This window comes from Odocoileus virginianus, chromosome 7 (assembly GCF_023699985.2).
Source record: "Odocoileus virginianus isolate 20LAN1187 ecotype Illinois chromosome 7, Ovbor_1.2, whole genome shotgun sequence".
Classification (NCBI taxonomy): domain Eukaryota; kingdom Metazoa; phylum Chordata; class Mammalia; order Artiodactyla; family Cervidae; genus Odocoileus; species Odocoileus virginianus.
The window spans coordinates 58,204,833-58,221,988 of NC_069680.1; the positions used below are offsets into that span (position 1 = coordinate 58,204,833).

At 34.5% G+C, this 17,156-nt stretch overlaps 1 protein-coding gene across 7 annotated transcripts in view; it reads right to left on the minus strand.

The window, feature by feature from the left end:
- The window catches only part of HERC4 (HECT and RLD domain containing E3 ubiquitin protein ligase 4), a 127,114-nt gene that overhangs the window by 760 nt on the left and 109,198 nt on the right, over positions 1-17,156 (minus strand). For 6 of the 7 annotated variants that reach the window (XM_020869904.2, XM_020869903.2, XM_020869901.2 and 3 more), the window contains 5 exons: positions 11,440-11,606; positions 10,441-10,507; positions 7,954-8,036; positions 3,976-4,159; positions 657-759 (listed from right to left, as the gene is read on the minus strand). In XM_020869904.2, coding sequence (XP_020725563.1) covers positions 657-759; positions 3,976-4,159; positions 7,954-8,036; positions 10,441-10,507; positions 11,440-11,606 — 604 coding nt within the window. Of the gene's footprint in view, positions 1-656; positions 760-3,975; positions 4,160-7,953; positions 8,037-10,440; positions 10,508-11,439; positions 11,607-17,156 lie in introns of those variants that run through there. The other variant, XM_070470729.1, reaches the window with a different exon arrangement.

The following is a 17,156-nucleotide window of genomic DNA, read 5'->3' on the forward strand; positions in this document are numbered from 1 at the left end:
TAAACAATCACTTATAGCAAAGCTTTACAGTAACATTTGCTCTAAGGTGTAAGCCTATCCTCAGAATTTGTGGAAGCATGATTCTGAGATACATCCAGTCTTTTTTCCTCAGTATTTTTTCTTTAAAAGTGTCATCTTAACATCAACACACAGAAAGGCTTAATATATGTTTGATACATGAATGACTGCTGTCCTTAATAAAAACATTTTGGGAGCCCCTCTTTTTTGAAAAGAGTAAAGCTATTTATTAAAAACACATGCAGTTTTGATTATAATTCCTTTCCTATTTGTCTTGCCATCTTTAAACAAATTCATACTTGGAAGCCAAAATTAAAATTGCTTTAAGAATGACCTGTCATCCTATGATAAGCAAAACAGACACAGATTAGGCATTAAGTTCAGGAACAGGAAAGTTCTATTTTCTACACCAACTACCAAAGTTTTCATACTGAAGCAAAGAAAGGAAACTGAAGACTGAAAACAGTTATACTACAGAGATCTTTTTAAAATCTAAATAATGTAGATTTTAAAAAATTACTCTGAAAATTAAAAACAGGACCTTGAATAATACAGAAAAACCCAACAAAGTGAATCAATTAGTCTAAGTTCAATAATTAGACTCCATTCTCATAAAACACAGAATTAGAAATACTTACACAAAAATTGTTTTTTCTTTTCCAATGGTAATTCGTGAAATACTTCCCAGAACATTTTTATTGTAGGATGTTCTGCCCAATATTCTCCTTTGTATTCTGTATTCTAAAAACAGCATAATCTTCTATTAATATTAAGGGATATTAGTTTTATCTTGAATCTGACAACTGGCTTCCTTAGCACAGAAAATTAACACTATCCAAGAGTTTGAAACTCATGTAATTCAGTTAATTATTACTTCCTGGGTATTTTGCAACTTGGAACTATTAGTTCCAGAGGAAAGGGAAGAAAATATGTATGAATCTGCAGAAACATCTCCCATGCTCCCAATTCAAAGAACATGATGTGATAGTAATATCATTTTCCAAAGTAAATATCTAAAGGATAAACCAAAATTAATGAAAGGCTAGCGGACTATTCAAGTTTAACACGGAATTAATTATCTGTAATAATCATGAAATTTTCTTTCCCTATATTGAACACAAGTCATAAGAATTATTTTGTATTATCCCATCTTCTCTTTAAAACATAAATGGTTCTAAGAGCAACACTAACAATTTTCTGTGGTAGTTTCCAAGAGGCCCTCAAAGATCTCTGCCTCCTGCTATTCATGGCCATGTCCGTCCCCCCCGCAACACTGAATAGGCTTGACCTCATTAGGATAGTGCAGATGTGAGAATACATGACTTCTGAGGCTAATCTTAAACAACTTGTATGGCTTTAGCTTTTTGATCACTCACCCCCAGGGGGAGCTAGCTGCCATTTCATGGAGACATTAAAACCACCCTACTCTCCTCCTCAAGCTGAGATCCTGAGGCCTTTGGTCCACAGCCATCTTGGAAGGGGAATTCTATCCAGCCATCTTCAGATGACTAAAGGCACTAGCTGGTACTTCGACTGCAACCTCATGAAAGATCTCCGAGTTTAAAATCACTGGACTAAACCACTTCTGAATTCTTGACCCACAGAAACTATGTGAGACAACAAATGTTCATCTTTAAGCCACTAAGTTTTGGTGCAACAAAACAGCGAATATATTTCCCAAACACTCCTCCTTTCTTTGTTCATCGGATTAATTTTTACTTATCCTTTAAGTTCAGATTAAATGTCACCTAATTCACTCATTGGCTCATTAGACAAATATATAATGAGATTCAGTCAAAGTCGGGAGTCCTGGGGAAATTGCAGTGAACAAAATTCTTACCTGGTAGAGATTCCCATTGAGTTGAGAGGCTTTCCCTGTTTGTGTAGGTTTCAACTTATGTATCACTCACTAAACACTCTTCCTTTATATTCATCGCAGTTCAATTATTTAATGTCCAGCCTCCTTACCAGAGGAGAAAGACCATGTCTCAAGCTTATTTACTGCAGTCTTCCTAATCTCTTGCATAGTATTAGGCATCTAGTAGAGGCTCAGTGAAGATTTATTTTCAGGTTCTTGAATTTGGAGCTCTATTTGTAGCCATGATTATCTCAATGACTGAACTCAAGAAATCGACAACATATCTGCTATTAATTTACAAACAGATTTGGAGATAATGGCTTCAATTCTAGCAATCAGCTAAAGTATTAACTTGTTTGAATTGAAGATTATGAGTATGTTAGTGGGGAAATGAAAGGTGGTTGACTTTTTTTTACTTCCTTTTTTTAAACCACAAAATGGTACTGGGGAAATGTGCACAGTCCTGATGAAGAACATTTAAAGTCACAAATCATAATTAGTGAAATTATAATGAATCAGATCAGTGGGAGAAACTAAGTATACTAAGTACACTAAAATATACTTTTAAAAAGTGTCCTGTCTGACTGACAAGGTTTTAAGTGCTTGCTGAATGCCCTTCTAGGCTCTGGGAACACAGCAGTGAATAGACAAATATCCTGACAGCAGTGAACAAAGAGACAAAAATCCTGCAGTTATAGTGCTTACACTGGAGTGGGGAGTAAGGAGCAGCAGACAGTAAAGACAATTAAGTAAAATTTTATTTAGTCAAATTTAGAGAAGAGAAGAGAGAAGGAAGATGGGGGTATGTATGTGTGTGTACATATGCAATTTTTAGTGGGTATCCAATGAAGATCTCTGAAAAGATATAAAGACATAAAGGAAGTGACAACTAGAAACATTTGAAATTATCAAGGTGAAGAGAATTCTAGGCACAGAAAACAGAAAGGCCACAGGACTAGAGTGTTCCTGGAGGGTTCTAGGCCCAGCGAAGAAGCCAATAAGGCTGAAGCAGAGTGAGAGGAGGAATGAAAGATGAGGCAAGAAGGATAAACTGTGTAAGATCTGAGGTGTGACAATTCTTAAAGTCATCTTTCTTCTCTTTAGCAAATTAATCTACCTCCCAAAGAAATCTTCAATCTCCTTCCTGGAGGATTCAAGCCTGCCTACCAGCTTTCTGAGTACCAGCCTCAGTTCTACATGCTTTCCCAGATTCTAGAGCCTCTCTCCAGAGTTCTATTTTGCCAGACAGGAAAGGGGATGTGAGAGGTCAATTAATTCCTTAATTTAGTTTTGAAGCAACTGTATTGCTTTCAGCCCAACCCTGTACCTCTGGTAACATGACGTGCTAATTCCTGTGCCTTTCACAAATTCTACAATGTGACAGGCTGCCTCTTGACAATCTAGTCCTCTGGAGGCTCAGAATTCAATTTTCTTTGTTCTAAGTCACTCATCCACCTATTTTCCATCTTCCAAAACTGTATTTTCTCTTGCTCACTGTATTTTCGGGGAGGGGGTTAGTCCTATGTTTAGTCCTTTACTGTAATTCTAATGAGATTCTGGGAGGGAGCAGAGAAAAATGTTTATTCCACTATTCTTAATCAGAAGTCCTATTTTTTAATTAAAAATATTTTTCCTTAAATTGTTACACAGTAAAATTGCCATTTTTTTACATGTGTACAGTTCTACAAGTTTAAACCACATATACAGATAAACCACCACTACAGGCAGGACACTCAGCAATTCTGTCGCCCTAAAGAACTCTCTCACGTTGCTCTCTGCAGTCACAGTCCCTCCTCAGCCCTAGCCCCCGTCCAGCACAGTGCCTGGCTTTTCAACACTGTCACATAAATGGAATCATACAGTATATAATTTTCTGAGACTGACTTCTTTCACCCAGCATAAGGACTCAGAGACTCTCAGGTGTTGAACGTATCAACAGTGCATCCAGTTTTAATGCACAATAGCATTATTTTTAAAACCTTAGTCAAATACACATAACATGAACATGAATACCATCAATACCAGAGACACAACCATCAACAAATTGCTTTCCTTTTGCTTTTCCATCTTAACAATATCATAGATTTGTTTTCCCCTACCTTTTCCAACTCCTTCCAATCGTAATTTGTGTTTCCAATAACCATTGCTTGTAGTTCATTAGGCTGAAAGAGCTGAAGGACTTTTCCTCCACAGACCTTATGAAAGCCCGCATGAAAAGCATCAAATAAGGAGGCCACTGATTTATTGAATATGTAATCCACATAAGCATCAACAAACTCTTGTCTAGAAATGAAAAAGCACACATGCACAAAATATAAAAAAAATGTTTATAGAGAATACATATTACAGTCTTATTAAACCTCTGAGTGTTACTGTACTTTTTGCTATTTAAGTACAAAACCGAGAAAGTTGAGTAGGATTCAAGGGACAAATCTTAATGAAGAAGTCTATTATTTTTCTATATAAAAATCTGGTAGATCTAGGAGGCATGTAGACAACCTCTCATTCACAGCCATTCTTAGCTTACTTCTAAGCGAAAGATGTCCTAATGGGAAGAATGATGATGCAAACGGCTATCAAAAATATTTTTAAATTATTCACAAATTATTGAGAATGTGTATGTATCACTCTGATACATCCCTAGTATAAAGTTAAAAAATAATAGGAGATTTTTTAAAAAGAGAGAGAGCACTTTGGGATTCGGACCGTTTCACAGATTGTACAGTCTGCTTTTCCTTGGGTTTCAAAGGAATCTGATGAAGCCATTTATTTAAAAACCCAAGAGAGGCATTTAGTATTCTTTCAGGATAATCATTAAAGACTACAAGTGAAGTTTCTTTTCAAGTGTATGTGTTCATACATATAAATACACATACAGGTGAACACTTCTGATGCTTTCCTCCCTGTTATGATACAAAAGGAAACAGTCATGAAAAAAGAAAACCCTTTACTCAGTAATTAGAACTACAGTTTTATTCCCATTTGTTCTGCTGGCCACAAACACTTTATGCAGCTATCTGGTTAAATCAATCATCAGAATGGGTGCTAAAGGATTTCAATATTTTACACTCTTGTTATCCAAATTAAAAAGGATGATTCTATAAATGGGAATACTGGTAAATTTAGTCATCTACAGATAATCACTTTAGCAAATTTTAAAATAATTCCAAACTCACTTTACAAAGAGGAAAAAAAAGGTTAAAGGGGGCCATTATAAAATAAAATTGGTGGCCCTAAGGAAAAATCAATAGCATATGCTTATCAGCATAAGGTTCTTATAAGAAGAAACAGGTAATTTTATAAGGCACAATTTTATAACTCAACTATTAATCAAATTTATACTACTAATAGTTAAGTCTCCTAAGTACAAAAGGCTAAATTGTTTTATGTGCTAACATTTTTGCATTCCACACTTTCATTATGCAACTAGGACTGGTGGTAAAAGATCAAAATTCTTTAAATTACTTCTAAACTAAATAATCTATGTGAAATAATATTTGTTAGAAACTTAAAGAATTAGTGCAACAATAGGAACTTGAAAAGTTGAAAAAAAATCTTTCTATATCATAGTCAAAGCTTTTCAAAACCAAGATTTTTTTTTAAAAAGTAGAAAGACCTAAAATTTTTCCACATTATTTTAAAAACAGTTTTATTTTTACCAAAGAAATAACATACATTTTAAAATGGCAAATAGTAATAGTCCTAACAGCCAACATTTACTGAGCACATACACGTGCTAGGTACTATTCTAAGCATTTTTAAATTATGGCCACATTTAATCCTCAAAATAACCCCATGAAGTAGGTATAATATATCATCTCACCTTACAGAAAAAGAGACTGAGGCATGTAGACACCAACTTATTAACCTAAAGTTACACAGCTTCTAAATAACAGAATCAGGATTATAATCATCTGGATCAAGTCTCTGGCAATTTGAAGAAAACTACTTGTTAACTCTGTCATTCCTTCTGGTATTTACCTTCAAACTTTAACAACAGAGTTCTGTTATCCCTTGATCTACCTTGATCTACAATTATAAAAATTATCTGATGAACTGAATACTGAATATTGGGTTAAATATTCATTGTTAACATTTTTAAATACTAAGTTAGGGAGTGTTCTACAATTACTTTTCTAAAGAAGAATTTTTGTGTCCCTCAGGTTGCTATCTCAACTCCAACTTCAACAGAAATGTCAATCTGCTTTAGATTCATTCAAATATACTAGGTTGCATTTTTTTCCTGAAGACATTCCTCCTGGAGCCCTCCATCTTCCTTATCTAACGCAGATTGATAGTTATTTCTAAATCTTGTGCACACCACTGTTTCTCTTTGTCTCTCTCTCTCTTTTTTTTGATCCCTTTTCCCTCATTCGTGGTTCAATTCCTTGTTTTGGTAGGACACATCCTCTAGTAACTTCTTGAGAAAACTGCATTGGAAGTAAATTCTCTGAGACTCTGCATATATAAAAATATTTTTACATACCACATACTTGTATGTATGGATGTGAGAGTTGGACTATAAAGAAAGCTGAGCGCCAAAGAATTGATGCTTTTGAACTGTGGTGTTGGAGAAGACTCTTGAGAGTCCCTTCGACTGCAAGGAGATCCAACCAGTCCATTCTAAAGGAAATCAGTCCTGAAAGTCAGTTCACTGGAAGGACTTATGTTGAAGCTGAAACACCAATACTTTGGCCACCTGATGTGGAGAGCTGACTCATTTGAAAAGACCCTGATGCTGAGAAAGACTGAGGGCAGGAGGAGAACGGGACGACAGAGGATGAGATGGTTGGATGGCATCACGGACTCAATGGACATGAGTATGAGTAAACTCTGGGAGTTGGTGATGGACAGGGAAGCCTGGCGTGCTGCAGTCCATGGGGTCGCAAAGAGTCAGACACGACTGAGCAACTGAACGGAACTGAACCACATATTTGGTAGTTTCAATATAGAACTCTGTTTAAAATAATTTTCTCCCAGAATGCTGATCTCCTAACTTCAGTGTTAATCTTTATAAATCTGATTATTATTTTGATTAATTCTTTGTGTATGGTCTATTTTTTTTTTCCCTGAAAGGTTTCAGGGTTCGTTTTTTTTTTCAGGTTGTGAAATTTCGTGTAATTTTGCTTTGTATCATGTTTTTTTTTTTTTCAGTTTCCATGCTGTCATTCTTAAAAGGCATGTCATTCAGTTCTGGAAATTTTGGGGGGTACCATTTGACAAATTACATTCATTCCATTTCTTCCAATTAAATTTTTTCAGTTTTTAATATTATCCTCATGGATGCTACTCTTACCAGTTTGAGGATACTGATTTCAATTTTTATTGATGTTTCTTCATCCTGCACAGCTTCTGTTTCTCTGGCATTGTTTTACCATTTTGGTCTTTTCTGAAATGTCTACTGATCTTTCATTATTCATTTACATTTAAAAGTTAGGCAGTTTTCCCAGAGAAGAATCTTCCAATACACAGTGTCAAGGAGGAGAGAGCTGCAGACTTTCACTTAATCTTCGTGTTTTCACTTCAGTGCTTTGCCTAACTGTCCTCAAATCCACAGTTCCTTTAGTTTGATCGGTAAATTTCCAGTCTGCCCAGCTGGAGAGGGAAATTTGTTAGGCCACGTGTGCACTATGGGAAATAGATCTCTAACTGCTTCTTATAACAGCCAATCTCTGTTTCCAGTTTCCCCTTAAAATCCATACACTTTTTAACCTATTTTCTTATTCTCAATGCCTGAACTATTGTTCTGCAATATGAACTGTCTGCCTTCATGGCTCCTAGTCCATCTCGAGCTGCAGCTTCTTCTGGCTGGCTGAAGTTAGGTACCACTGGTTTCTAGCTTCCAAAAATGTGTCTGTTGTTGTCTCCCCTTCCTTCTCATTGTTCCTGTTGATAATGATCTTTTTGTCCCTTTATTAATGTCTTACCAGGAGCAAAAGAAAGATTGATTACGTCCTTACCATTCAAAGAGTCAATTTATCTGAGTAAAAACTTAAGACTGTGACATATTTCTAAATACAGAAGAAAATGCCTACTGAATCTTATTACTACCACTGATGCTGCTATAAGCCACTTACCGATTTTGTTTGTTAACAGCTGTGTCTGCACCATTTAGAACCAGTTCTTTCACTTCTGTTGCACCAAAGTTTTCAACTGTGATCTATTAATTTAAATTTTTAAAAAAAGTCAATGTCAGACTCAAAACTTATTATTTTAATAACCTATTATAATCTACCTTTCTCTCATTAAATATAAGAAATAATAAGTTTGAGGTAAAATTCCGGTAGCATAAGCTTATTTGTGAATTCTGCATGAAGACACAACTAGAAATTTTCATCTTCTCTAGCAGTTTGAAATCCTACCTTGACTAATTACAAATTAATAAGGTTTTGGTTTGTTAATAACAGGAAACGGAGTAATTATCCCGTGTAAAACTTCAGAAGGGTCACTACAGGAGTAAAATATTAGGAAGGATGTTTTCCTTGGACAAGTAATAGACTCCAAGTCAGAATGCATTCAACTTTGGAACAGCTATGCATTCTTCCCACATGACAGGTGCCACTCTGATATTCCTTCTTGTTGCGTTCTTAACTACAGGTGGTTCTTCCAGTTTGCCATTAATTTGGTTTATGAAGAGTCATTTGTTTTGAAATTTCTTATTTCCCTTACTAGTGTGCTCATTTTCCTATACAGGTTATCATTCCCACCTCTGCATCTTTCCTCTTCCCATTCCCTCTTTTTTTGGGAATATTACTCTCTTCTATTAACATTTTTTTTAGTACCTGTTTATAAAACACTATACTAGGAGTGGGATGATAAAAGATGAATAAATCCCTGCTCTGGAATTTGCTACCCAATAAAGAAGGAGAAATGTGATATGTAAACAACTCATTAAAAATAAATGCTAAAATAGAGACATGAACAAAATACTATCAGACCATGGAAGAAAGGAAGCTTACTTCTAACAGAGAAAGTATAAGAAACCTTGAGGAAGAAATGTCATTTGAAAAGCATCTAAAAGGATGAGTAAGGCTTTGAAAGATTAGGAGAGGACAGAATTTCTGACTAAGGACAGTGATTGAACAAAAGGATAGACAGACCTAATATCAAAAAAACGCATGCCCCTAAAAAACAAGGAAGCTGAGGCATATAAAAGAATACTGTGAGACATGACAAAAGTTAGTATGAATGGAAGGATACAATGGAAGTTAGAAAGCCAGATTACAAATGATTTGAACTCCATTCTAAAGCTATTATTCTGTAAGTAGCAAAGAGCCGCTGAGTGTGTCTGGGAAAGAAATGACAGTGGGAAGGAATGTCTGAATTACTATATAGCTCTTACTAAACATTCACAAACTTAATGACTGATCAATTAAACTGCTTAGAATTCAATGCTTCTGTCAATTGAGATATTCAGTAAAGATCCAAAGAAAACTGACAGGGTTATTAAGTGCATCAACTGAAAAGAACTAAAATTTCATAGTAAATATGAATTCAAGGACGACTTTTTCTTGAAAAAAGTTAAACATTACTAAAAGAAATTAACCTATTTCCCTTTAAACCTATCAAATTTCTTATAACTGCACTATGTGCCAATTCTTAAAATGACCAAAGAATGGACATTTTTGAGGGGGCACATAATTTTTTTGGCAAACTGTATGATACAAGAATATGGCATCTTTTGTCAGCTTTGACTATAAAAACACAAAGAGAACAGTTTGAGGGTATGGGGGGCGAGGGGAGGAGGGTACATGACGTTTTTGATAAAAATAGACAGGAAAAAAGAAAAACTGAAGGCTTTTACCATTTTCCCAAGAGTCTAATATATAGTATTCAAACAGTTACTTCTGAAGTGCCTTATCATAATCCTTGCTGATTTTTCTCTCTTTTAATTATCAACTAGTCTACTTCTGCCAGATCCTCATTTATCAATGTTTCTGCATAAAGACTAGATGATTTATTGAACATCCCTCTCACTGAATTAAATTCTACATCTTTTTTAAGATTAGTAATTTCATTTTCCAAATAATATTTCAATGTATTTCCATTTATATTGCACTGCATCCAAGAGTAATACAAAATTTACAAGGATGAATGTTAGTATAAAAGGGATGTCTGAGCGGGAATTAATATTTTAGATGGCAAATTCATTAGTGGATATTCTCACATTACAATAACCTTTGCTTCTCTATTCTTGTGATTGCAGACTCAAAAAATGAACACTTGTATAAACAGGACCCCTTGTATCTGTAAAGATCTTTAGTATAATGTTAAACAACACAGGCTTATCCAGTCACAGAGCTGGATACAAATACTATCTCTGAAATGTGACAACTGTTTTCAGTTTTCTCATCTGTAAAATAAGGATAATAATACCGATCTCTTGGGATTATGAGGATTAAATGAAATAATGCATGTGACTAGCATATAGTTAATGCTCAATAAATGTTAGCTAAAGGGTTCTTTAAGAATTCCATTCATCAAAATAAAAACCATAAGGCATAGCCGATAAATAAAAGGGATTATGAACAATCAAGCTACTACTCTATGTCTTTCCATCTTACCGTAAAATTAAGACAAAATGTCTCTTCAACATCATCCTCGGGATAGTCCAGTAACTGTTGCATGCTTCTGAAAAACAATATGTATGTTGCTCTGAAGTAAAATATAATAATTGTGTATTTTGACTAATTTGCCTATGACTAGGTATATATTTCTCACTCATTCTTGGTCAAATCCTTTTGCTAATTTGTACTTTTATGTTTGTTTCAGAATGGTGGTTGTACAAGCAAATCTATAAACAATGTTGAAGAAAAAAAAAACTAAGATTTTTTTATCTCTTCCTTTGAATAAAAAGGCCATGTATCCACCCATTTTCAATATCTGTTCTTACATGTATGTTTTAGGGCTTCCCTGGTGACTGAGATGGTGAAGGATCTGCCTGCAACGCAGGAGACCCTGGTTCAATCCCTGGGTCATGAAGACCCCCTAAAATGGCAACTCATTCCAGGATTCTTGCCTGAATAATCCCATGGACAGGGGAGCCTGGTGGGCTGCAGTCCATGGGCTTACAAAGAGTTGAACACAACTGAGTGACTGGCAGATTTATAAACAATGCTGAAGAGAAAAAAACTAAGGTTTTTACCTCTTCCTTTGAATACAAAGGCCATGTATGCACCCATTTTCAATACTTGTTCTTACATATAATTTTTTATTCCATTTAATGTAATAAAAAGAAACTACATATTCTACCTAGGAATGAAGGCAATTAGAAGTAAAAGTCCAAATAAATTATTTAACTACATTCAGGAAACATTACCTTCCTAAATTTATTATCTGATATTCACAAAGTATTGTTAAACTAAAAATTTAGCACATGGCTTTATACATATAACTCTTTCAGTATAAAATTCTCACAATGGCTTTTTCCTTTATTAGAAGAGCTATTAGTTTTGAAAATTCAACAAGAACAACAGAAACATAATTATTCCTAAAAACAAACTTCTATACCTCCCCCATTCCTTATTTTCTAAACCCCATTCTTGCCACTTTTTACAACTAACCTCCCAACATCAGGGACCAGTTCTTTCAAATCTTCCAGGGATGGCTTCTTTTTCAGCAGTTTCTTATATAAAGCCAAAGGAAAATGGAGGTCCACAATAGTAAAATTATAAATTGCTAATCCACAGATAACACCAATCAAGTGGAATAAATCACTGTCTTCAAATGTCTGAAAATACAGAAAAAATTAATGAATAACAAGAAAAAAGTGCATTCTCATTCCTATCTCCCTGGGGCAATATTATTGTTAGTATTTTTGCACATTTTCATTCAGTGTACTTTCTAGGAGAGACAAAATTAAAATCCAGTTGAGATGATACTATATATATAATTTCACAACTAACTTTACCCCCAGAAATATAATCATTTTCATATCACTAAGCATTATATTAATAAATGATTACTAGAACTTTTTTCTGATTTAAAAATTATACACATTCAAAATTTGAAAAATAAAAAGCTTATGGAAGAAACTGAATTAAATACCCATAACTCAATCACTTAGAAACACCTGGGACAATGATTTTAGAAGTTTTTAATGTATTTCTGTCTACTATAAGTTCAGAAAAATAATATAAAACATATTCAAGGTTTTCTCATTTTTCTAATTACAACACAAGTATTTTCTTATGTCATTACTCTTCCAGAACATGATTTTTAATGGCTGCATATTAATAACATAAAAGTATCATGGCTTGCTAAATTAGCTATTAAGGCTTGCTAAATTAGCTATTAATAACTATAGTTGGACATCTAGATAATTAAAATATTAAAAACAATGCTTGTTTCCTTCAGTAATCTTTAAAGAATTAAAGATTCAATGATTTTTAAAGAATTAATATACGGTCACAGGAAAACTCTGTGAGCATGTAATTAACAGCAAGAAAATTTTAAATTAGATCTGGGGCTCCAGGCACAGTTCATTCACTATAGAGTCTCAGTGTTCTCAAGACACAAGCTGTATTAATCTTATAAGGTTATTGTGAGGATTAAGTGGAATAATATATGTAAAATGCTTTTAGCATAGTTCTTACAGCACACAGTAAAGGTTCAATAAATATTCTAATTAGCTAGTAATTTTCAAAATAAGATGGGTATCTTTTTTGCATATATATATATGTATATGTATATATACTGGTCCATAGTTTGAAATATTTCCATAGAAGAAATTCTGCTTTGCAAGGAAGAATTTCAAAGTCAAAGGAATGCTAAGCATACCATAAAAACTCTTTTCCTCCACCACTGTTCTAGCTTATACTGCCGTTGTAGTCCAGGAAAATGACTATCTTTCTACATTTTCATCTAAATACACACATAAAATATATTTGAGTTAAAAAATGACAAGCTGTTTCACTGTACATTTTTTACTACTAGTGATACTAAAAATTATAGACTTGTGTGTGCTTTTGAAAAGTCTTTTTGTGTACTTGGCCCATTTATCTTTTAGGGGCTAGTGTTTTCTTATATGTTTATATTTGAATACATCATATGTTAGGGTTATTACCCTGTGTCATATTCAGTACATACATGCCTTTTATGTTTTGTTATCTCATATTTTTCATTGGTCAGATTTATCTTTTTCTTCTGTGATGTCCCTACATTGTATTGAAGTTCAAAAAGTCCTTAAATAGGGCAGACTAAATAGGTGTTAATATCTCTTCTTCCAGAAATCCCTCCAGATGAGAATACAGGAATAAATGGCATAAATTCACAAGAAAAAAGAATAGGGAAGAGTTTCAACAGCACAAAAGAGATCTCATTATCTCAAAACATGAAAATAAGTCTCTGGTTTGATTTGGTGAAGCAGAAAAAACGGAAACAGTAGCTTGCAGAGAAAGCCAGTAAAAAAAAACGCAAGCTCATCTATGCCGCAGGCTCAGGACCGATAGGGCCAGTCTCTCCCTGTGAAGTCAGAGGTACTCCAGCAGCTCAGCCAGTAAAACCTAACTCTGCGAGTCACGTATCAGAGAGGGGCTGACAACAGGATGCTTGACGGGAGAGGCCTTTGACTTTCTAGAAAGGATGAATCAAAGAAGCTCTGGAATCTGAGACAACTGATGCTTGGGGTCCTGCTTCAAAAACAAAGGGATCAAACGGAAGTCTACACAGTGAACAACAGGAATCCTAGCTTCCCTTTCCAGTGTCTAGAACACTACTAGAACATTGTAGCCAGGGCTACAACCTTCCCTGTAAACATAAACAGTAAAAAACTTAAACATGCTGACATATGCAGGTTCATCCTTGAAAGACCTCTACCTAATCACTTTACGAGTGGGGTCCATAAACATAAATGGTTTAGTGCATATGACCATACACAAAAGTATCTAGGTAGCATTTCAGTGTCACACTCTAAAATAATAAACAGCCAAGAATTATAAGGAAAAGACAAAAGAGACAAACACAAGAAAACTGGATGAGTAAGAAACAAAACCAACAAATGATGAATTTTAAATGGTTACATTTTAAAAGAATAAAGTCATAAAATAAACCTTTACAGGACATAATGGAATGAAACTAGAAATCAACATAGAAGGAAATATGGAAAATTAACAGAGACGTGGAGATTAAATAACACATTTTTTAAAAAACCCATTAGTCAAAGAAGGTACCACCACAAGGGCAATCAGAGGATACTTGGAATCCTAAAAATGAAAACACATCATCAAAAAACTTGTGGAAGACAGGGAAAGCAGTGTTCAAAAACAAATTTTTATAGTTGTAAGCATCTAAATTTAAAAAGAAACAATACCTCAAATAAATAACTTTATATCCTAAGGAACTACAAAAAGAAGAGTAAACCGAACTCAAACCTAGCAGACGGGGAAATCAGTAAAAGTTAAAGTAGAGATCAACAAAATTAACAAACCTCTATTAGAGTGACCAAGAAAAAAACAGAGAAAACTTACTAGATTCAGGACTGGAAATGTGGACATTACTACTGACTTTATTTAAAAAAAAAAAAAAAAAAGGATTATAAGACAATAATGAGTAATTAGGCCACAACTATGAATAACTGAATGCCACCAAAATAGATAATATAGATGAAATGGATAAATTCCTACAAAACACACAAACTTACATAAGAAGAATTAGAAAACCTAAAGAAACTTTTAACAAGAGATTGAACCATCAATCAAACACCTTCCAACAAAAGCCTGAGACCAGATTCTACCAAACATTTAGAAGAATTAACATCTATCAATCTCAAAGTCTTAGAAAAGGAAGAGAAACAGTTCTTAACCTCATTCTATGAGGTTAGGGATACCATGATAACAAAGCCAGACAAAGACATCTCTCTCACACACACCCCCCCCAAAGAAAACCATAAAGCAGTATTCATAATAACAACAGAATAATTGTCAACAGAATACTAGCAAACTGAATCCAGCAGCATATAAAAAGAATTACACACCATGACCAAGTCCAGGAATGCAAGGTGGTTGAACATAAGAAAATCAACCAATGTAATACAACACATAATGGAACGAAGGAAAGAAACCACAAGATCACTTCAACTGATGCAGGAAAAAAAAAAAAATCTGAAAAATAAACGACCCAATCAAAAAGTGGGCCAAAGAACTCAACAGACATTTCTCCAAAGAAGACATACAGATGGCTAACAAACACATGAAAAGATGCTCAACATCACTCATTAACAGAGAAATGCAAATCAAAACCACAATGAGGTACCATTTCACGCCAGTCAGAATGGCTGCTATCCAAAAGTCTACAAGCAATAAATGCTGGAGAGGGTGTGGAGAAAAGGGAACCCTCTTACACTGTTGGTGGGAATGCAAACTAGTACAGTCACTATGGAGAACAGTGTGGAGATGCCTTAAGAAACTGGAAACAGAACTGCCATATATGACCCAGCAGTCCCATTGCTGGGCATACACACTGAGGAAACCAGAACTGAAAGAGACACGTGCACCCCAACGTTCATCACAGCACTGTTTATAATAGCCAGGACATGGAAGCAACCTAGATGCCCATCAGCAGACATACGGATAAGAAAGCTGTGGTACATATACACAATGGAGTATTACTCAGCCATTAAAAAGAATACATTCGAGTCAGTTCTAATAAGGTAGATGAAACTGGAGCCTATTATACAGAGTGAAGTAAGCCAGAAAGATAAACACCAATACAGTATACTAATGCATATATATATGGGATTTAGAAAGATGGTAACAATAACCCTGTATGCGAGATAGCAAAAGAGACACAGATGTATAGAACAGACTTTTGGACTCTGTGGGAGAGGGCAAGGGCGGGATGATATGGAAGGATGACATTGAAAAACATAAATTATCATGTGTGAAATGAACTGCCAATCCAGGTTCTGTTTCTTTTTCTTATCTAGTGGCCCTGCCTAGAACTTCCAATGTTTTCAAATGCAAATAGTGAGAGTGGACACGCTTCTCAATTTTTCCTGATCTGAGTGGAATGTCAGCTGTGGATTTTCATAAACTCCTTGAGTCATGTTAAGGAAATTCACTTATATGCCTAGTTTGTTGAGTTTATTTATCATGAACGGGTGTTAGATTTTTTTTTCAGTTTTATTTATTAACTTTTTAACTTTACAATATTGTATTGGTTTTGCTATACATTGACATGAATCTGCCATGGGTATACATGTGTTCCCCCCTCCCACGTCCCTCCCCATCCCATCCCTCAGGGTCATCCTAGCGCACCAGCCCCGAGCACCCTTATCATGCATTGAACCGGATTAAGAAAACAATTCCAGTTACAGCAGCATCAAAAAGAACAAAATAATTAGAAATAAATATAACCACAGAAGTGTAAGACTTGTACACTGAAAACTACAAAATGGTGCTGAAAGAAATTAAAAGACCTAAATAACTGGAAAGATATTCCATGTCCATAGACTAGAAGATAATACTCCCCAAACTGATGTACAGATTCAATGTATTCTCTAGCAAAATCTCAATGGTCTTTTTTTTTTTTTTTTTGCAGAAATGGAAAGCTAACTGAAAATTCATACAGAATTGCAAAGGATTCCTAATAGTCAAAAGAATCTTGAATAGGAAGAAGTAGGAGAACTCACACATTGCAATTTGAAAATCTACAAAGCTATAATAAACAAGACAGTGTAGTACTAGCATAAGAATAGACATATACATTTGAATAAAATTGAGAGTCCAGAAATAAATCCATATAATGACAGACAATTAATTTTCAACAAGGATGCCAAGACTATTCAATGGGGAAATATTAGTCTCTTTAATAATGGTGAGACAACCAGGTATTAACATACAAAGAATGAAGTTGCACTCTTACCTCAAACCAGAGTCAAATGAACTCATGATCTATCAAAGACCTAAATATAACAGCAAAAACTATAAAACTTTTATAAAGAAAACTCAGGGGTCAATCTTCATGGCCTTGAATTTGTACATGGTTTCAGAGTTGTAACACCAAAAAGCACAAGCAACAATACATGAAACAGATCCAGAAAAGACTTTACCAGTATTTAAAACTTTTGATACCAAAGGACATGATCAAGAAAGTGAAAAGTTAATTCACAGAGTGGGAGAGAGTATTTGCAAATCATATATTTCTCAAAGATTCAGTATCCAGAATACATAAAAGAACTCTTAAAATAGCCACAACAACAGAAATCCAACTTAAAAATGACATTTTGCTAAAGAAGGTATACAAATGGCCAAACAAATACATCATTAGTCAGCAGGGGATG